The 23,166-nt window shown below is 40.2% G+C and overlaps 2 protein-coding genes across 14 annotated transcripts in view; both read right to left on the bottom strand.

The window, feature by feature from the left end:
* The window catches only part of LOC127497608 (carcinoembryonic antigen-related cell adhesion molecule 20-like), a 42,688-nt gene that overhangs the window by 18,553 nt on the left and 969 nt on the right, over positions 1-23,166 (bottom strand). Inside the window, 4 exon segments of the mRNA XM_051866206.1 lie at positions 14,014-14,128; positions 14,358-14,612; positions 14,726-14,754; positions 14,756-14,987. Coding sequence (XP_051722166.1) covers positions 14,014-14,128; positions 14,358-14,612; positions 14,726-14,754; positions 14,756-14,987 — 631 coding nt within the window.
* The window catches only part of LOC127497605 (carcinoembryonic antigen-related cell adhesion molecule 20-like), a 105,388-nt gene continuing 86,421 nt past the window's right edge, over positions 4,200-23,166 (bottom strand). For 6 of the 13 annotated variants that reach the window (XM_051866180.1, XM_051866181.1, XM_051866182.1 and 3 more), the window contains exons 8-9: positions 13,214-13,370; positions 12,988-13,043 (exon numbers count right to left, since the gene is read on the bottom strand). In XM_051866180.1, the coding sequence (XP_051722140.1) occupies positions 13,006-13,043; positions 13,214-13,370 (195 nt within the window). In that variant the 3' untranslated portion in view covers positions 12,988-13,005. Of the gene's footprint in view, positions 5,062-12,596; positions 12,879-12,987; positions 13,044-13,213; positions 13,371-13,619; positions 13,643-13,819; positions 13,838-23,166 lie in introns of those variants that run through there. The other 7 variants (XR_007925587.1, XR_007925586.1, XR_007925584.1 and 4 more) reach the window with 5 other exon arrangements.

Below are 23,166 nucleotides of genomic sequence, written 5' to 3' on the forward strand. Positions count from 1 at the left end.
TGGCTCCCTCCGGCGGACGGGAGGGGGAGCCGCGGGAGCCGTATTCGTGACATTACCATGGTAGAGACTGTCACATTACTGTAACTCACCCTTCATCTGTAAAGATCAACTACAGTATAGATTCAGTCATATGGTACAGTGAGAACATTTAAGTGTATTTTCTAATGTGTCATCTGTAGCCTGTGTAACTGTATTTATTTCAGCATCAAGGGTGATTTGAAACATGTATCTTGCATTGTTTGCTATTAAATGAACTGCTTGTTAAAAGTACTAAATTGAAAGAAGATCATATGTTGTGTTTTGGTGATTAAACCAAATGTTCTCATTACATATCACAATGATCTTGTGTTTTGAAACAGTGATTGTGTAAAATGAAAAGCTGTGTTACAAGTGTGATCAGTTTGGATTTTTGTACTAAGAACTTTGGAAAATGTAGATGTGAAAATAGTACCAAAGCAAATAAAAAATAAAAAAAATCTGTAAAAGAACACTGTTTTCTATTTGAATATATTTTAAAGTGTAATTTATGCTTGTGATGGCAAAGCTAAATTTTCAGCGTCATTATTCCAGTCTTCAGTGTCACATGATCCTTCAGAAATCATTCTGATATACTGGTTTGCTGCTCAGGTAACATTGCTTATTATTATCATTGCTGAAAACAGTTGTGCTGCTTCACATTTTTGTGGAAATGGAGATACTTTTTTCAGGATTCTTTGATGAACAGAAAGTTCAATGAATTTTTTACATTTTTTAAAGCATTTATTAAATGTATTTATTATATTAAATGTATTAAAGCATTTATTAAATATGTCTTTTGTAACATTATAAATGTCTTCACTGTCACTTTTGATCAATTTAATGCATCCTTGATCAATAAAAGTATCAATTTCTCTTTTTTAAAAATCTTACATCAAATGTTTGAATGGTATCATTGTTTCCACAAAAATTTTAAGCAGCAAAAATTGTTTTCAACATTGATTATATTAATAAATGTTTCTTGAGCAGCAAATCCATATTAGAATGACTTTTTATTGTATTTTTGATTAAATAAATGCACTTAGTGTGTACATATGAATGTTCAGGACCAGGGACTTTATTAGGGGCAAAACACACCCATTGCTGCATGTTTGGTTTACAGTCTAACACTATAAGCATACTGTGCACTGCAAATAAAAGCAGGTAAATCTGAAATATTTTTTTATTAAAATTCTCATTAGTACTCTTGATACCCACTTCAACAGTTCTAATGCCATTTTCAAACATCCATGGTTTACTGTCTATTAAATATTTTTCTTTTTAACTCTTTCACATATTATTAAACACCTCCTTAACCATCTCCTTATCATAGTCTTTTAGGCCTATGTAGCATAATTTATGGTCAAACACTGAACCAAGTTTTAGCAACTCACTCACCGAACACTTGTAGTGAAGTTTCTCCTGTAAGTGCCCCTCCAGCACTAGTTTGTACAGTCAGTCTGTATATTCCAGAATCATTCAGTCTCAGGTTCTGCAGCTCCAGAGCGAGAGTGTTGCTGTCAAAACTGATTCTGCCTTCATATGCGGGGGTTACTGTAGCTACACCAGACACTACTGCAATTATAGCTGTTGTAGCAAAAAACCATTGAGTTATAAAAATCGATGTGGAGGGTGGGTTATCAGGAGCGAACACCACACTGTCTCCTTCTGTTTTATTAGGCGGCTCAGGGATCTGCAGATTTTGGCCCAAATATTGTCCTATGGGGGGAAAACAATTTCACCAAAAGGAAGACTTACATGTTTCTGCATTTGAATATTCAACTACAACCAACCAGTCTCATTATTTTAAACAGAAATTAAACACAGCATAATTTAATTTCTAAAAAGTCTCACCAAAACACGACAATATCCACAGCGTCCAGTATAAACGATAAGAAACCATCATGATCGAGCTCTCAACTGTCAGGAGCTTCAGCTCAAATCATCTGAACTATTTACATCAGTTTTCAGTTAATGATAAACTGCAGTTCTATAATGTAGAGAGTTCACTGCGCCACCTAGCGCTGGATATTAACACGAGTCATGTCTAGATTTGAATAGGAAATTATCACTCCAAACACTTTACGCTTTACAGTTTTTTTAATTGCTTTGGTACATTTTCAAAACTCTTCGTACTAATCTCACAACAGATAATCAAAAGTGCACTTTTTTCAAACATTTCAGCGTATTTTCAATTGTGTTAGTACAATACACAAAATCACAAAGAATCCTTTTCACAACACAAAATAAGTGTTTCATCTATATAAATGTTTCATTCACAGTAACTGCCTTTCATAATGCTATTACTATCAAACTTTTGATTTGCATCTCTTCTCATTCATTTTTATACATTTGTCTATTATTTAATCCAATCCGACTTAATGATTAATCAATTGATCATTTGGTACACCTATAGATTTCTATAGATATTTATTCTATATAGTTTCTATAGAACTTGTTTGCATTTTCCGATATGGATAAGCAAATGTAATGAATTCTTTTTACATTATAAGCAATTTATCTTAGATGATGACCACAATTGTCAAAGTGAGTGTGTGGGGTCATGGTAAACCCTGCGTTGTGAACCAAATGTCACCACTAGGTCTAAAATGACTGGTATTACCATCCTTTTGGTTTGGACATCTGGTTCACAATGCAGGGTTTACCATGATTTTTTTTTTTTTTTTTGGTCCCCATGAGGAAAACAGTTTATAAATCATACGAAATTATATTTTTATAAAACGTAAAAATGCAGAAAGTTTTCTATGATGGGTAGGTTTAGAGTTAGGGGATATAGTATATAGTTTATACATTATAAAAATCATTATGTCTATTGAAAGTCCCCATAAAACATGGAAACCCAACATATGTGTGTAAGAGTGAAAGAGGGGGGTGGGGGTGTTGAAATTTATGAACACAGAGCAGGATAGAGTTACTGTATAACTGACTGTAAGGACTGACTGTATAACATCAGACTGATTAGAGGCATTACCATGGTATAGAGAGACTGTCACATTACTGTAACTCACCCTTCATCTGTAAAGATCAACTACAGTATAAATTCAGTCATATGGTACAGTGAGAACATTTACTGTATTGCCAGCACACTCTGTTCTACACAAAACCTCACGACTGTGTCATACTTCACACCTTTTGATAACACACTGAATAGATACTATTACAAACATTATGGATTTTATGTCAATTATGTAATTTAGGTAATGTAAGTGCATTTTCTAATGTGTCATCTGTAGCCTGTGTAACTGTATTTATTTCAGCATCATGGGTGATTTGAAACATGTGTCTTGCATTGTTTGCTATTGAATTAACTGAATGTTAAAAGTACTAAACTGAAAGAACATCATACTGTTGTGTTTATATGATTAAACCAAATGTTCTCATTAAATATCACAATGATCTTGTGTTTGAAACAGTGATTATGAAGAATGAAAATATGCACAGCTAGAGTGAAAGCATGAGATCATGTTGTGAAAGAATGACAAGCTGTGTTAGAAGTGTGATCAGTTTGGAGTTTTGTACAAAGAGTTTTGAAAATGTACATCTTGTGAAAAAAAGTAACAAAATGAATTAAAAAAAAAACTGTAATCAACTCAAAGACATGTTTTAGTATTACTGATTCAGTCTTTCTACATTGGATGTGGTAATGCTGTTTAGGGCGAGAATATAACAGTGCTTGTATATTTCACTACAATATACTGTACTGACTTCTTATTGGGACACAAAACAACAATTTCAGAGCCTCATAAATGGTCAAAACTGAACAGATTGATCAGTAAGTACAGTTAGGACTCAGGAAGGGTCAACAGTGTAATTATAAATGTAACTGGAGAAATTAATTACAGCTGTAAACACATGCAGATATTTTAATAAATATAAGTACAACGTAAAAACATGTACACAATAAGTGCACTCTATCAAATGATTAATTTAAATGTTAGTACAGTGAAAGACACCTAATATACAGTGGGACCAAAAATCTTTCGAGCAAGAGAAACTGGGGGAGTGACTTTGTGTGTGTGTGTGTGTGTGTGTGTGTGTGTGTGTGTAACAGAGAGATTTGCAATTTGTGAATGGAGCAAAATAGTGTACAAGAGAAAACAGGGAAACAGTCAATGACTCTAACATCAGATTGATCAGAGATGCATCAGAAGAAGAGAGACAGATGACATCAAATACAGCATTTTACATTACAGTGTGCCATGTGATACTGTAAACAGAGGTATTACCAGGGTAGAGACTGTCACATTACTGTAACTGACCCTTATAAAGGTCAAGTACAGTTTAGATTCAGTCATATGACACAGTGAGAACATTTACTGTATTGGCAGCACACTCTGTTCTACACAAAACCTAATGGCCATTTCATAACTTTATCACACTTTTTGATAACTCACAGAATATATACTATTACAAACATTATGGATTTTATGCCAGATATGTAAGTAATGTAAGTGTATTTTCTAATGTAGCATCTGTAGCCTGTGTTACTGTAATTATTTCAGCAACAAGGGTGATTCGAAACCCATTGTTTGCTATTAAATGAGCTGCTTGTTAAAATTACTAAATTGAAAGAAGATCATACTGTTGTGTTTTGGTGATTAAACCAAATGTTCTCATTACATATCACAATGATCTTGTGTTTTGAAACAGTGATTATGAAGAATGAAAATATGTACAACTAGAATGAAAGCATGAGATCATGTTTTGAAAGAATGACTAGTTGTGTTAAAAGTGTGATCAGTTTGGAGTTTTGTACAAAGAGTTTTGAAAATGTACATCTTACTTGATCACTGCTTGATCAAAACTAATAAAAGCATATTCATATCAGAATTATGGCAAACTCTGTGCATTTCTGCAGGAATTATATTGAAATATAAAATCTTAGCAGAATATTTTCAATGAAATTAATTGATAATTATTCAAAACACAAGTAATTGGAATTTCAGCTGAAAGCCGGAGCTATTTTTAGTCTCTGTTACATCCTGGACAGATGGTCGGTCCATCACAGGGATGACACACTCACACCTACGGGCAAACTTACATTCTCCAATTCACCTGTCCTGTATGTCTTTGGATTGTGGAGGAAACCCAGAGGAAACCAACAACAACAAGGAGAAAACATACAAACTCCACACAGAAATGCCTCCTGGCACATCACTCTTACAGTAATACCTACGTATTAACAATCGCTTCCATCAACATCCCCACGGCTTGCACAGTCCTGCCACTTCCTGGATCGACATTTATTAGTTCTAACAGGATTATTATATTAGTACTAAGAGTGTTGAAAATGAAATACTATGGCCCCAAATGATTGTATACAGCATGACAATATGTGCCACAGAGTGTGATGTGATTACTGATTACCCTGCAGCTTGTTTAGAAATCATCTGTACTGAACACACTTCACTCATCCTCATGAAACACAATCAAAGTTAAAGTTTAACTATGTATATTTGTCTTGATAAATCAATAAGGAAAAATACAGCCTTATTCATACAAAAGAGCTGAAAACAAGAACCAGAAGGTGGAATGAACAAGAAATGAACTCATTTTGGGAAATAGATCTGCTAAATGTCATTTTACACAAAATAATAAATAACAGTAGTTGAATTATTTGAAAAATAGTGAAATAAAAACTAAAAACAATGAGATCACACCCATATAAATGGGAGCAATATAAATTTGCTTACCAAAACTTATCACTTCCTCATTTCTTTTGCGAGTAATGTTGTGTTCAGGTCTAAAGGTGAATTTAGTCATGAATGTAACCTTTGTTTTTCGTCACCACTATCACAGTTTTCTTTTATTTGCTCAGTGCACAAAAGAATGAGGAAAATCTTACTATTTCTGAGAGACTGTTTAATGTGTGATCGAGAGTAAATAAATATTAGCATATAAATATAAAGCATAATTTAACAAACACAGAAATCAGAATGAACTGAAAGAGTGAAGACATTTATTATATATTAATACATACAGTTGTGCTCAATTATTCATACCCTTTGTAAATATGACCAAAGAAGGCTGTGAAAATAAATCTGCATTGTTCATCCTTTTGATCATTTATTTTAAAAATTTACAAAAATCCAACCGTTCATTAGAGAATAAGAATTTTAAAGGGAGGGAAAAAAAAAAAAAAATCCTCATTATGAAAAATGTTTCTCTCATACACATTGCTCACAATTAATCATACCTGTTACAACACAGACGGTCAGAGACACAGGAAGTATAACATAAGATGTTTAATTCACAACCAGATGAGCAACGGTGAAGCAGGTGAGTAAATGGCAAATCTTCAAGTGAATTGTGATAATGAGAATGGTGATACGGTCCTTTTTGTTGTAGGCAAATGGAGCTGGCAGTATGCTGATATCCTGGAGCAGAGATGACATTGGAGAACACACACTAAGACGGAGTACACAGAGGAAGAACAGGAAGCACGCTGGAGACAGGTAAGTAGTCACTGGAGTCCTTAAGGTAAGCATTCAGGTAAGATCTAGATTCTAACAGTGAGTGTGTGTGTGTGTGTGTGTGTGTGTGTGTGTGTGTGTGAGAGTCCTTTATACTGCCGCTGATGAGGGTGATGATGAGGTGCAGGTGTGCGTGATCAGTATTCGGGTGAGGGAGTGCGCTGTGATTGGGTGATGGTGGAGCCTCATCTTGAGTGTTTGCTGCCAAAAACGTCTCGGGTTACTTGTGTAACCCTGGTTCCCTGAATAGGGAACGAGACGCTACGTCATATGACGTTATGGGAACCTTCTGCGTGATTGCGTCGTGAAGCACTCTTGTATCTAACCAATGATGAGACGAGACGTCGGAGGCGGGTGACGTCACGGACCAGGAAACTATAAAGCATACCCAGAACAAAGAACGCTAGCTTCTGGATTATGGCTGAAGCAAGACGCTCACAGGTATGCCAGGGATACGGCAACGCGACGTAGCGTCTCGTTCCCTATTCAGGGAACCAGGGTTACACAAGTAACCCGAGACGTTCCCTTTCATGGGAACTGTCGACGCTACGTCATATGACGTTATGGGAACACTGTCCCAACTACGCCGTAGAACCAAGTACCTGTCTGTTATCTTGTAGACAGAACTGACGACCCCGGAGTGGAGCCTATATCCAGGTTATAAAACCTAATAAATGTGTGCTGGGATGACCATCCAGCTGAATCACATGTGTCATTAATGGATACTCCTGACATTAAGGCCTTTGAGGCCGCCATACCCCTAGTAGAGTGGACACGGACAGCTAATGGAGATGGCTGTCCGGTCGCCTCATAAGCAAGTGAGATAGCCTCGACCACCCACTTGCTCATTCTCTGCTTAGATGCTGGGCCTCCTTTCTTAGGAGATCCGTAACACACAAACAATTGATCTTTTTTACTCCACAGGGCAGCTCTGTGGACATATGCATCTAAAGCCCTCACTGGGCAGAGCAGATTGAGTTTCTCCTGATCCGAAGTTGTAAATGTAGGAGGATAGAAGGCCTGAAGTACGATGGGACCCGGGACGTTGGTGGGGACCTAAGCACATAGCCTGGTCTAGTGTGCAGGAACGCTTTGACCATTCCAGGTGCGAATTCCAAACACAAAGGAGCAACTGAAAGTGCTTGAAGATCTCCTATTCTTTTAAGAGATGAAATAGCCAGTAGAAATATGGTATTTAGGGTGAGGAGTTTCTCTGAAACTTCCTCTAGTGGTTCGAAGGGAGCCTCAGCTAACCCTTCTAATACCACGGCCAAGTCCCAGGCCGGAGTCCTTGTACGTACTGAAGGCCTCAGCCTCAGAGTACCACGGAGAAAGCGTATAAAAAAGGGGGGTCTCGACCTACCGAGGAATCCCCCAGAGGAGCATGGCCGAAATGGTCGCAACATAAACCTTCAAGGTTGAAGGGGATAAAAACATCCGAGAAATTGTCTTGGAGAAATTGAAGCACAAGGCTAATAGAAGAGTGGACAGGGTCCACATTGCTTTGTCTACACCAAGTAGAGAACAGTTTTCATTTATACGCATACAACTTCCTCGTGGAGGGAGCTCTGGAGTGGAGTATGGTCTCCACAACCTCAGTTGGGAGACCAGCATCTATGAGCCTGGCCCCCTCAGAGGCCAGGCCCACAGTCTCCGTAGTTCTGGGCGTGGATGAATTATCATGCCGCCCGCTTGAGACAGGAGGTCCTGCCTGAGAGGAAGCTCCATCAGGGAGCCATCTAGAAGTGACAGTAGGTCTGAGAACCATATTTTGGTTGGCCAGTATGGGGCTATCAATATTAGACTGACCCCTTCCTGGCGTACTTTCTCCAGAACTCCCGGGAGCAGAGCGAACAGGGAAATGCATACAGACGCAGCCTCGGCCACGTCTATACCATGGCATCCAGACCCAATGGTGCTGGATGAGATAGGGAGAACCACAGTGGACACTGGGTTGATTCCCCTGAAGCAAATAGGTCGACTTCCGCTCGACCAAAGTTTTCCAAAGTGAGCTCCACCACCTCAGGGTGGAGTCTCCATTCCCCGGGCCTCGGCCCCTGCCTCGACAGGGCGTCTGCTCCCACGTTTGATGCCCTGGGATATAAGCTGCTCTCAGTGAGAGGAGCTTCCCATGGGCCCACAGGAGGATCCAACGGGCCAATTGCATAGTTGGCGAGACCGCAGACCCCCCTGATGGTTGATATGAGACCACCGACATGTTGTCCGTGTGGACCAACATGTGATGGGCACTCAGGTCTGGGAGGAAGTATTTTACTGCAAGAAATACCGCCATCATTTCCAGCCGATTTATGTGCCAGGAACTCTGATGGTCCTCCCAGAGACCCTGAGCTGAGCAACCACTCATGATCGCCCCCCAGCCCGTGAGGGAAGCATCCGTCGTAAGCATTACGCGACGACAAGGAACCACCAACACAGGTACCTGGGACAGGAACCAAGGCTTTTTCCACACGACCAGAGCACGAAGGCATCGCCGCGTGACTTTGATCGTGCAAAAAGGATTTCCCCTCGGAGAAACCCCTTGGTCCTGAGCCACCACTGCAAGGGTCTCATGTGCAGCAGGCCAAAAGGTATCCCGTTGGACGCAGCTGCCATGAGACCCAACAGTCTTTGAAACCGTTTAACAGTGAGTGACTGGCCTAGTTTCACCCCATTCACGGCATTAAGAATGGAACTCACACGAGCAGGAGACAGATGTGCCTGCATCGTGGTGGAGTCCCAAACTACCCCTAAGTAGTTGGTAATTTGAGCCGGAACCAGCACACTTTTCTTGGCATTGAGCCTCAGCACAAGCCTCTTCATGTGTGACAGAACAACATCTCGATGTTGAACTGCCAGATGTTCTGTTTGAGCTATAATCAACCAGTCGTCGATATAGTTCAGTACGCGGATGCCCTGGAGTCTCAGTGGAGCCAGAGCTGCATCCACGCACTTCGTAAATGTGCGGGGTGATAAGGCCAAAGGGAAGAACCCTGTACAGGTAAGCTTTGTCCCCGAAAGCAAACCTGAGGAACTTCCTGTGTTGAGGATGGATGGATACATGAATGTAAGCATCTTTCAGGTCTATCGCAACAAACCAGTCCTCGGACCTGATCTGTGGGATAACCCTCCATCCTTCTTTGGAACAATGAAGCACTGGTTGTAAAACCCTGACAGCTTGCTGGGAGGAGAACCCCTTCTATAGCTCCTTTTTGCAAGAGCGTCATAACCTCCTGTTCCATTACCAGAGACTGCTCGGGGGCCACCACTGTGGGAAGGACCCCAATAAACTGGGGCGGGCGAGACCCGAATTTGTAACCCTTTTCTATTGTGAGCAGCACCCATTTTGAAATATTTGGGAGAAGTTTCCATTCTGCCAGAAAATTTACTAAGGGAACCAGTCTCTCGAGACTGGCCTCTGGTGTTTTTTGAGCACTTAATTCGGCGCCCTGAAACGGACCGGCAAGGAACAGCCGAATCAAGTGATGACCGGCCCTCCTCGGAGGGTCAGTGGAGACCGCTGCGCCCTGAAGCACACTGGGTGGCAGGGTTAGCAGAACGGCCCCCTGAGGGCGCCAAAGAGGGATGGGTACCAAATATTTTAATACCCGACCCTCTCTGGAGGGGGCTGCCCTCCAATGTCCCTCGCCACTGGCATCAGGACCTCTTCGAAGCCTTCTTGGTGATAATTACAGTCCGCAGATCTGTGTTACCCCACAAAGACTTCAGCTGTGTCGCCTGTCCCTGTCCCCAAGCTTTCTGCGGGGGAGCACGGGTGGCGACACTTTCTTTGGATGAACGGTCAGACCAGTGCCCTGAAACGGCGAGCCGGCAGGGAACATCTGAACTGACCGCTCTACAGCCCTCCTCTTTCTTGAAGGAACACTGGAAACCACTGCGCCCTGAAGCACACGAGGTGGCAGGGTTGGCAGAACGGTCTCCTTTATTTTCTTTTAAATTCCTCAGAATTTAATGCATTTTAATGTATTCAATATTTCATCTAATCCTCAAATTAAATGCAGCCAGATTTTTAGAATACAAAAGAATTATAGCTCGTAATAATTCGCAAGGTATTTTAGGGAAAGAGAGAAAGGGAAACTCCCGTCTACTCAGTTCCCTCCAAATATAAATACATATATATATATATATATATATATATATATATAAGATTACGGACACGTGATCTATGCGCAGCCTCGGCAAACGCGAGACCCGAGCCGTATATTCTCTCTTGCAGACTTAATCTACACGCTGCCTCGGCAACGCGAGATCCGAGCTATAAATTCTTTAATGAAAACTCAATCCACGCGCTGCCTCGGCAACGCGAGATCCGAGCCTTGCGTTAGACTTTTATTCCCTCGAGAATAAAGCCAACAGGAGTGGAGCTAAAAAACTCCCGCTAGTGCATGCTTCTCTTCGGGACATTTTTTTTTTTTTTTATGAACGAACACTGCTCACTGTCAGTTGTGAGCTGACGTGCATGCTCCACTCCCAGCAAACAACACATAAACCGCGTGTATCCCCACTCGCTTTATAATGTAGCACAGGGGGAAACGCGATTCAAACTGCTGTTCACTATTGATTTGTTATAAACGTGTGATTTTGAAACACGATATGTGTATGAGGTGGCGAGTCCTCAGATCGATATCACAATATCCACCTCCTCAGAGCTGGACATGTGAAATACCGGTGCCTCAATCCGGGGGAAGAAACCGCAGAGCGTGCTTCCACCTGGGAGACGGCACTGAACCTGGCAGGTTAGGGCAGAGAAAGGGCGGCGCCCGTCTCTAACCCCTCTGTCAGATCCAATTGTGAACCCCACGAATGGAGCCTCCGCTCTGCCTCAGCAGAAGCGGGACCCGATCCGCGGGGAACACAGGAACACAGTGTCCTGAGAGTGAGTTTTTTACAATGCGCACAGACAGCTCCCTCAAGAGCTGCCTGGGCATGCTCAACTCCCATTCAACTGCTGTTTTTCGCCATAATACCTGTCTTTTTTATATATAAATATATGGATTGGTGTGAGATACTCTTGTCCTCAGACGAAGAGATTGTGACTTGTTTATGTAATAAGACAAACAACACCAAATAAGACACACGATAACACAGAGCGCTTGCTGAAGACAACAGAAGCTAGCGTTCTTTGTTCTGGGTATGCTTTATAGTTTCCTGGTCCGTGACGTCACCCGCCTCCGACGTCTCGTCTCATCATTGGTTAGATACAAGAGTGCTTCACGACGCAATCACGCAGAAGGTTCCCATAACGTCATATGACGTAGCGTCGACAGTTCCCATGAAAGGGAAGCTTGTTTTTTGTTGTTGTTTCATCTGACCATAGAATGTTTAAAAAGTAACTGACACTACTGGAACTTCAAACAGGATGGGTTCTATGGTCAGTTGAAAAAAAAAAAAAACTTTTTGGCAGCAAACACTCAAGATGGGTTTGGTGCACACAGAAATAAAAAGTACCCCATGTGTACAATGAAATATACTGCTGGATCTTTAATATTGTGGGCCTATTTTTCTGCCGGAGATCCTGGACATCTTGTTCAGATACATGGCATCATGGATTCTATCAAACAGCAAAAGATAAAAAAAATCAAAACCTGACTGCCTCTGCTAGAACTCTTATAATGGGCTGTGGTTGGATCTTCCGTCAGGGCAATGATACAAAAACAAACATCAAAATCAACACAAAAATGTGTCACTGAGCACTAAATGAAGCTTCTGCAATGGCCGTCCCAGTCCCCTGACATGAACCCCATAGAAAATGAGTGGAGTGAACTGAAGACAAGAAGCACCAACATGGAGCTGGGAATCTGAAGGATCTGTAGAGATTCTGTATGAAGGAATGGTCTCTGATCTCTTGTCAGGTGTTCTCCAAACTCATCAGGCATTATAGGTGAAGACTCAGAACTGTTATCTTGGCAAAAGGAGGTTACAAAAAGTATTGAATACAAGGGTATGATTAATTGTGAGCAATGTGTATGAGAGAAAAACATTTATTTCATAATGAGATTTCCCCCCCATTTAAAATTCTTAATGAGCGGTTGGATTTTTGTAAATTTTTAAAATAAAAGATCAAAACGATGAACAATGCAGATTTATTTTCACAGCCTTCTTTGGTCATATTTACAAAGGGTATGAATAATTCTGAGCACAACTGTATATATATATATATATATATATATAAAATAGTATGAACAGACTGCTCAGATATTGCAGATAATAATTTATACATAAGCAGGAGCAGTTGGATTGAGTGAATGTTTGTTACAGATTTTACACTGATGGGGTAAAATATATTTTACACCAACATCATGTTAAATCCGCTTTCTACTGTGTTTTTTTGTGCTCAGATTTCACATGGACCTGCAAATAAACATTTTAATACATTTTAATACAAATACTCCTAATATATATGTAAATAAGGTACAGATATATCACAAACTGCAGGAAGAACGCAGGAAGACTCAGTGCAATAGATGTTTCGATGTCTTTATTTCCTCAAAGGCGCACAGGAGGAGGATTTGATTCCTAAATGTAGACATAAAATAAGCATGTAATAAAATAAAGGTATCAAGTGATTCCTTCAGTGTCTGCAAGTGCAGGACAGAATGAATAACTCTTATTTCGTGATGTAGCCAAAGCACACATATAATGTCTAAAATGGGACAGGATCTATTTAGATATTATAAACTGCTCACCTGGTGGAGGTGCAGGAGCCCTTGGTCTGTTTGAAAACCCATGTTTTACATTCACATAGTCATCAGTTTCACACTGATTCTCATATATATTCCTTTCATTTCCCAGAATTGCTCCATCTCCACTAGTCATTTGGAAATCAAGGGGTTCTTGATAGTGCTACAAATAGCAAATAATAAAAAAAAAAAAGTCATTTGTTTTTCCTACATGTATATGACTTTGTCATATACAATGATGATGTCACATGAAGTAAAAAAAGTGTAATAAAATGTTCATGTAGCTGATATTTAAAAACATAAAGCCCACTGTATTAAACAGTGATAATGCCTATAATGATGATTGAATATTTGTCAATATAAGGTAAAAAGGCTTGTGCTGAGGAGAAAACAAAAACTGAAAGTCACTCACATGCTCCTGTGTGGTTTGTGTTGCTGTTTAAAGAAAGAAACACTCAGTGAGTTTGAACCTGAAATCTATTACAGTATGGTCATTATCACAGTCAATCTCACTGTAACTGGTGAAGACAGTTGTGTTGTTTCAATCAGATCATATTCATGTTGGTATTATGAATAAATATGAACATACCTCCACTTGCTTGTTCTTTTTGTTGTTGCTTTATTTCTTGACTGTAGTGTAAAGAAAAATACAATTTGTTAAAAGTTTATCTTTACCTGTCTCACAAAAAGTCAGCATATAACAGTTATAGTTTCCATTCATCCAGTCATTATGCATGAAATATCACTAAAATATTAACATGCTTTAAGGGAAAATGACTGTAATTAGACACAATTCAGAAACTTACATTTTCTTGGTTTTTATTAAATAGACAATCAGACCACAAATGGCTGAAACTGCCACTAAAACACCAATGACAATCCCAACTATGGCTCCTGTTGACAGTCCTCCTCCTCCACTTACTATAGTAAAGACACAAGAAACAACAGATAAAACTGGATCTGAAAAACTGTTGAGGAACATGGGTGAGTCGACTGTGTTTATATATAGGCCTTCACTCATGCTGATTGGGTAGATATGTTGACTACTGATTGTGCAGCTGGCTGAAATGACGTGATGATTAGTCAGATTATTTGAATGTGTTCCTCCCGAACTTTGTTAATAAAACATCATTTAGTTTTAACTGCTTACCTTTAACTAGTAAAGCATGTCTTTGTGAGGCGCTTCTGTTTGTGACACTATTCCAGGCAGTGCAGTCGTAATCTCCACTGTGTGTGAAGTCAGTCTCATCTATAGTGAATGTGTCTGTGGTCACATTGGTGTCTGTTTCATTAAACGTCCATCTGAATGAGGCAGAAGGTTCAGAATTTGCAGAGCAAGACAGAGACACACGAACCCCTAAATCCACCACATCCGGACCCTTAATAGAAACATCATCTGGTCCATCTAGAACAAACACAAGAGACTCACTGTTAGAGGAACAAACTGAGCACTGAAGAATATCTATATTTCACCAGATTTGAGCTCAAATCATCTTTGTTTAAATGTTTAACACTCACAGTTGATGAACAGGCTGTATGTTGCTGTCAGGGTTTGTATATGTACACTGATATTCCCCACTGTCTGATCTCTGCACTGGACTGATGGACACTGATCTGTTATCAGGTGAGAAGATGATGCTGTTGCTAGGAGACAGAGGACTGTTATCTTTCATCCACTGCACAGAGGTGATGATGCCATTTCCTTCAGAGGTGATGTTAGCAGATGATTCGCCCTCTATTAATGGTTCCTCTGGACCAATAAGCCTGACAGATAATTTTTCTGTGTAAACGAGAGAGAAAGAACAAAGACACTGGATCCAAAATGAGTCTTTCACATTTAGTGAGCACTTATTGTTAACTAAAATTGAAAACTAAAACCATAAATAAAATGTTCATTATTGAAATAAACATTTATTGAAATAAAATAATTATTTTATTTCAACTAGTTGCCAAGGCAATATTTCTCATTTTCATTTAGTTTAAATTGAAGTACTAAAATAATTAACACTAAATAAATTAAAACAATAAAAACGATATACACATAAAATGAAATAAATAAATAAATAAAATCTAATTCAAAATATTAACAAAATCTATAACAGTATATCACTAAAGTAACACAATCACCACAAACATGTGATTTTATGTGTTTAAATAACTTAAAAAAAAAAATTAAAAAAATTACATGCTAAAAAAAACAACAGCTTCAAAGTTCATATTTAGGGTCTAACTATGTGTCAGGGATGTATTTGGACCAGGCCAATGGAGCCAGTGATCAGGGCCCTTAACCAGGGGCCAGGGAGGCTTTATGTTTCAAGACACAGTGGTCCAGGGTGGTACGTCACATCAACAATGAAAAAAATGTTTATTTATGCTTAAATATTTGTGCCCCATAGTCAACAAGACCCCTCCAATAGGACTCTGAACACCCTTTTATTAGGAGTAAAAATGTTGATATGAAAATGATGCCACAATTGAGGGAAAGTAGTAATTTTCATAAAATATCCATTTAAATCTAAAAGGTTTAAATCTTAAATTTTAAATAAAAAAATGTGTATTTCACTGTTTAGGTCTTCATAGGTTTGTAGTAATTCATATATTTGGTAAGACTTTACAATAAGATCTCATTTGTTAACATTAATTAATTAACTAACATGAACTAATAATGAGCAATACATTTGTTACAGTATCTTTGTTAATGTTAGTTAATAAAAATACAGCCGTTCATTGTTTGTTCATGTTAGTTCACAGTGTATTAATTAATGTTAACAAATACAACTCTTGATTTTAATAATATATTAGTAAATGTTAAAATTAACACTAAGATTACAGTTTTTCTCAATTGCTTAAACACTATAACCAGGCTTTCAAACTAAAATTTCAAAACCGTAACGCCATTTATCAAAAAGCACACCCATTTCCCTAAACTATAAACACTATTCCCGTTTTGACACATGAGTCAGATTTGTTGAACTGTCACTGCAAAACTTTACACACAAATCCCATCATTTCTCATTGCCTACACCATATGTTGTCATTTAGAAAGCACTAGCTTTCAATATTGTTCATTCCAGTCAGCACAGCTTGAGCTCAAATAGCACACAGTTACCCACGTGGAAACACTAAGAGTCAGAATTTATCACACATCAATCAGAACCTTCAACAGAGAAATAAAAGAGCCCGAGTCAGTTCATTCAGTTTTGGAACAATGGATCCAGAGAGACGTGATTGAAAAGGTTGAGGATACCAGAGAGGAGGAGGAGGAGGAGGAAGAGGATGAGCAAGAGCAGTAAGGAGTGGAGGAAGAGATGAAGGAAGAGGAAGAGGAGGAGGATGAGGATAAGGATGAGGTGCAAGGAGACAAGGAGTCTCAGATGAAATTTGTGCCATTAGTTGACCATGTCCTTGTCCATGGTATGACTGCTTACACACAAAATCTTTACTTGTCACACAATTTCTGAAACCTGACACTCAAACAGCAGAACCACACACCAAATCTGCAAAACCATACACAAATTCTCGGCCTTCGACTCAGTTTTCAATTTCATAAAACACTTTTTGCAAAACACAACACACAATTCTCTATGCAATACACAAAAATCTAACAGGAAGTATCTTGATTTCCTTTTTCAAACACAACTAATCAAAATGCCACACTAATTCATCAGTGCCTCACACTAACTCCTCACATGTGCAAACACTCACTGCTTTACTTAACACCAACCAATCATGGCTTTAGAATAGGCCTATAAATAGGCCAAAGGTCAAGTTATAGGTTTTGAACAACTATTCTGTTGTTTACTTGCTCCCATATTCATCATTTCTAAACCCTATTGAGGATTTTTTTCTCCACATGGTGCTGGAAAGTGCATGATCATCGTCCCTATGTCAACATAACACTTCTCCAGGCAATGGAGGAGGCATGTGGAGACACTGACGCTGCCTCCATCCAAGGTTGGATACGCAAGAGAGAACATAGCATGTGACATGGATAAAGTATTGTGGCCGGACCCAGCCAGGAGCAGAGATGGAGCCTAGATACACCCAACCATCTCGCCCACCAACAAGCACACACACAACACACACACATGTTGGGTTTCCATGTTCTATGGGGACATTCCATAGGCGTAATGGTTTTTATACTGTATATTCTGTATATAAATGTCCACACAAGGACATATACCATGCACTGGTATTACTATACTTGTGAGGACATCTGGTCCCCTACCAGGACACACATACACACCATTCCTTTGGAATATTCACCTTTTTCAAAATTATGCTAGTTTTTTTTTTTTTTTTTAGTCAAACTACACATAGTTATTATATATATTTTATTTTCTTACATTCTGTGCAATACTGTATTCACAACCACAAATGCTTACAGTAAAAAAATAAATAAATAAAAAATAGTTTGGTTTCAATCTTGCTTTCCTGTTTACTGTGAATTTTTCAACATCTCTCTGCCAGTTACTTTTAATCTTGTACAGAAATGTGCATAGCAGCTTATGAAAGAAGAGCTTTGGGTTTTGAATAACTGTGTGTATATGACATATCCAAGAATAGAATATTATGGCAAATGTGTTTGAAAAGTAAGACAAATGTTTGCTTTTGAGATGTGTTTGTGATATTTTGAATGCAGTGCTTCATTTTGCAAGAGATGTGAGGCATTTTGCATTTTGTGTGTGTAATTCTTGATTGTGTGTAAAGTTTTGAAAAAAAGAGGCAAAGTTTTGAAAATGTGTGTAAGCAGTTGAAAAAAACTGTAAGTTGCTTCACCGTTGCCTCGATCAGAAGAACCTTCAGGGAGGAAAACAGGTAGGTGTACCTCAGTGTACTCTACTGTAACTATTGAGTGCTGTACTCTGTTACAACACATGCATCAAATTGCCTTACATACAGATAGAGTTTCTGTCTGCTTCCATTTTGTAAAAAGGATATGTTACAGTTACAGTAATCAGTACATCTATTTTTGTAGGACACAGAGACGATGGAATGGAAGAAGCCCGACTAGACATTTCAGTTGATGCGTGTCAGGGGTAGATCAGGCATGCAAGAGGATTTTACCCCCGCTGCCTGGATAGGACCAGTATAGCCTGTGATGTTGACAAGATTCTCTGGCCTGTCCCAGACCAAAGATGTGATGCTGGGGCAGAATATTTTTTTGTTGTTGTTTGGTGTATTGTACTATACAGTACATTAAGGAATAAAAAATGAGCAAATGTATACACATGTTCATCATGTGAAAAGTTCCTTGAGGGGGAGAACCACAAGCAACATAACTTATTACTGGTTTTTGTTTTTGTAGTATTGTTTTGAATTTATCTCACCAGTGTGTAAGACTATGCTGTAGTGTGTGTGTTTTTGAGGGCTTGTGTGTGATGTCTGTCTTGTCTATCTTGTTCGCCATGAGAACGGCGTTTGGCGCAGGCGCAACGACAGTGGGCCCAAGGCGCGAAACAAACATTTTGTCCCCGACACCCGGAACTGAACGGAGTGGCGGGGGAACTAAACGAGGCAGCTTTGGGGGTGGTCCAGCCACAGCGGGACTTTTCCCCCTCCTCTTCCTTCCTGTAAAATCAGGAAGACTTAGGAGGCGTCGGGTCCAGCGTTATCCTAGGCCGGGGTCCCTGGCATCTTGGGAAAGGCGGGCGTTTAGAGGAGCGAGATCTCTGGCGTTGCTCCTTAGGGGGCGCTGCCTGGGAGGTAGAGGGAGCAGGTTTGCTCTGCTGCTGAGTCGGCGCAGTCCTGGGGCGACTCGAGGCAGTGGCTGAGCTGGAGCGCTTGGGCAGGAAGTGTCACATAGCCCGACTTCTGTGCAGCGGTGAGGCGCTCGGTGAATCCCTCTACAGCTGGCCCAAAGAGACCGGCAGGAGAGACAGGGGCATCAAGGAAGGCCACTTTGTCGCTCTCCTTGATTTCCATCAAGTTCAGCTAGAGATGCCGCTCTAACACAACCAGGTTGGCCATTGATCGACCGATGGCCTGGGCTGTGGCTTTCGTGGCATGCAGGGCTAAATCCGTGGCGCTGCGGAGGTCGCGAAAGGCAGGTGCGTCAGTTCCAGACTCGTCCAGTGAGCGGAGAAGTTTGGCTTGAAACACCTGGAGGATGGCCATGGTGTGTAGCGCAGAGGCAGCTTGGCCTGCAGAAGAATAAGCTCTGCCAGCCAGAGCAGAGGTAGTTCTGCAGGGCTTAGTGGGAAGGGCCCGTTTATTCTTCCATCCCACGGCCGCGGGAGGGCAGAGATGAGCGGCCACAGCCTCGTCCAGGGGTGGCATTTGCTCATATCCCTTCTCGTGAGAGCCATCCATGATGGTGAGAGCTGCAGATGTTGTAGTGCGTAGGCGGGCCGAGTAGGGGGCGCGCCACGACTTAGTCAGCTCGTCGTGCACCTTAGGAAAAAAATGGTGCAGAGCGCTGGCGAGGGGCCTGGTGGCATCTGGGCAGGAACCACTCGTCCAGTCTGCTGCGTGTCGGCTCTTCAGGGGGAGCCCACTCGAGGTTGAGTTCCTCAACAGCCCTGGAGAGAACACGGAACAACTCGGCATCCATACCTGCCCTGGCGTCGATGGGTTCCAGAGACGGTAGATGGGCGGGGTCTGCGGAGTCGCTGGCCCATTCCTCCGTTTCAGAAGCCACAAATGACATGCTGTCATCAAGCAGCTCATCCTCAGAACCACCAAACGATACGAGGTCGCTCGCTTCAGCCGAGGGACATAGATCGGGGCGGGAGAATAGGACGGGAGAAGACTCTCTGGGCGGAGAGAGTGAGGCACGCGGGGGCTGAGCCGGCGTGAGCTCACTCGTCTCCGAGCTCTGAGTCCCTCTGCCCCGCTGTTTCTTCCTCGCGGGCTCGCGGGAGGAAGAGAACGGGGGGCCATGAGGGGCGGGACCGCTTTCCGTGAAAAAAGCAATCCGTGAGCGCAGAGAGGCAAGACTCATGTTCTCACAATGGGAACATGAAGTCCCGGTGAGCGTCGCCTCTGCGTGGGGCTTGCCCAGGCAGAAAACGCACTCACCGTGCCCGTCGTCCAGATGCAGAGGGGCGCACAGCTGTGGCGCGACATAGGAGGATGTCGCAGCGCCGTGAAAATGGCGTTTGTTGCTCTTTTATTACAGTTTTTTACAGACGCTAGGACACATTTCTCAATACTTAGGTCACTTTTGCAAAACTCTTCACACAGTGAGCACAATAGAAGTCTATGTGGGCTAAACTGAGGATCAATTATCATTGCTTTGGCACAAAATGCATTCAATGACTACATCTCTCAAATTTCATGAATTCTTTTCTCACTCAGACACAACAACTGCCAAAACTCTTTGTACGTACAGGCCAATTTGCACATGCTTACATACTGTTTTCAAAACTTTTAAACTTAAGTTCAAAACAATAACATAATACAAAACTGAATAAGACAGAAATTTGCTACATTTCTACAGTAATATAGTTATGAAATATATTCTGAATCTAAAAAATCAAATACTATCAAAACAATTAGATGAAACTGAACACCTACACAAGCATTAGTCTTTCAATTTCATTACCATCAAACTTAGGAATAATTTTGTTCTGTAATGTAAACATGGACCATGTAACATAAACTGCAGTGAATTATAAGCAGTAGAGAGTGTCATTCTTGTTTTGTAAAGAAATTTTAAAAAAAGAAAACATTGTATAATGCTAACTGATGTTAGTGTTTTTAGGTCGATGTTTTATGAGTGACAAAGTGTGTTTGCTCAGTGAAAACCTTTGTTCTGGAAGAATGAGTTGATTTGAGACATGTATGAAGTGTTTTGGTAGATTTGGTGCATTTTGAATGTGAAGTTAACCTCTGTGCCAAGATGAAAGTTGGTTAGGAGAACTGTGTGAAGAGTTTTGAAAAAGTGACCTAAGTATTGAGAAATGTGTCCTAGCGATTGTAAAAAACTGTAAGTGATTTTACAGGAAGGAAACCGGAAGCGCGAAGCAGGCGGCCCGAGAGCGGCGCTCCACTGCAGGCGGTCGGCGGGCTTTGGCTTGATGCGCCTAAACTTGATGCGCCTTATAAAGTCTAATAACAAGCACAAACTGTGTTAAATAGAAATTGACGCGCAAGCAAAAAGGTTTCTGTCCTACAGTGTTTTTTCTACTTTACCACAGTAAAGAATGCGAATAGCCTATAATAGGCCTAAAAGCGAACGAAAGAAAGAAACGTTTCTAATCCCCTTCGTGAGTGAAGATTTGGGAAAAGAAACAGATTGTTCAGACATGTTCGGTGGAATAACTAATGGAATATTGTTAAATTCTCTGCTAATCAGGTGACCATCGTTGTAGTATGAAGCTTTTACTGAAATGAAAACATGAAATTGCTGCCGTTGATCAACAACAAATCCAACATACATGGCCTTAGGTTATTATGGAAGCTTTTTTTCTGCCACAGAATAAAAAAAGCATAAAAGGTAATTGTGACTTTTTATCTCACAATTCTATTTATTTACTTTATTTTTTGCAATTGTGAGTTTACATCTTACAATTCTGACTTCTTTTTCTCTGAATTGTGAGATATAAACTATAGGAATTGAGATAAAAAAAAAAGTCAGGCTAGTGAGATAAAAAGACACAATTACCTTTTTTATTTTCTATTCATGGCAGAAATTGCTTTCATAGGTTCCACATGTGTAAAAGGGGAAAACCATAGATGCACAGTCCAGCACACATTCTTCCTCCTCTCCCATACCTCTTCTTCTCCCTTTTCCTGATCTAACTACTCCTCTGCTCCTTCAACTATTCCTCTCCCTCACCCAGACATTTTTTCTCTCTCTCTCTCAGTTGTTCTGCATCCACACTGAACAAAACCATTTCAAAGAGTTTTATTATACTGTGTGTCCATGTAATGAAAAGAAATTCAACACCTGACTATGCCTCCAACTGAGATTGGAATCTACTATTTCTCAATATTTCAGTAATCTGCTAATTAAAAATGCTTATCAATTGTTTCAGTATTTGTTTGATATATTTTTTTAATACTTTTGAGCTGCTGTTGTTGCAGAAGTAGGTTTTATACTATATTTAATGATTGGAACATTGGGTCTTCATTTCTGACTTGCTATGTTTAAGCATTTGCAAATAAGATGAGAAAGATCCATGATTTTGGTATGGGGTAAGCTTTTATGAAAAGAAAATTTAAGCATTTTAGAAACGTGTTAATTGACTGTATTTTGTGTGAAAACGACATGAATTGTATTAATGGTAAGGCCACAACAGACGGATGTTCTGCTAAATGTGTTTAGAGTTTTGAAAATGTGACTACAGATTGGACAAATGTATGTTAGTGTAAGGATTGGGACAACGGAGTTAGGATCCATTTGCAGTTTTTATTGATAAGCAAACACAACAAGGCAAGGACAAGGCAGAGGCATAAACAGGGACAGGCAGAGATCAGGGCAGGCAGCAAACGTACAGAATCCAGGAACAGGCAAAGGTCAGGGCAGACAGCAGAGAATCAAACACGAGGAACAGTCCAGTCAAACACAAGAATAACAATCACAATAACGCTCAGAAAAGATCACCAGGGAAAATCAAGACTTCGTGTGGAGGTGTGGGTGCAAGTGTCTTTTATGTGTGAGTGAGTGATTGCATAATGGGTAGCAGGTGCAGGGTGATCAGTCCAGGGTATGAGGGTAGATGGGAAATGGAGTCCAAATGATGTGTGTAGTCCAGGATGGAGTGCCCTCTGGTGGCAATGATGGGCACTCTCACTGGTGATCGTGACAGTTAGCAATTGAAAAACACTGCAAATAATTAACTAAATTTAACTAATGAACCTTATTGTAAAGTGTTACCATATATTTATTAAAATTATCATAGTAGATATGAACTTGAAAGGTTAGGTGTAGGACAAGAGTTTATAAACAATAAAACAATATTGCCTAAAAGGTATTTAAAATTAGATTATAACAGTAAAACAATTCCAAGACA

Source organism: Ctenopharyngodon idella, chromosome 16, assembly GCF_019924925.1.
Source record: "Ctenopharyngodon idella isolate HZGC_01 chromosome 16, HZGC01, whole genome shotgun sequence".
Classification (NCBI taxonomy): domain Eukaryota; kingdom Metazoa; phylum Chordata; class Actinopteri; order Cypriniformes; family Xenocyprididae; genus Ctenopharyngodon; species Ctenopharyngodon idella.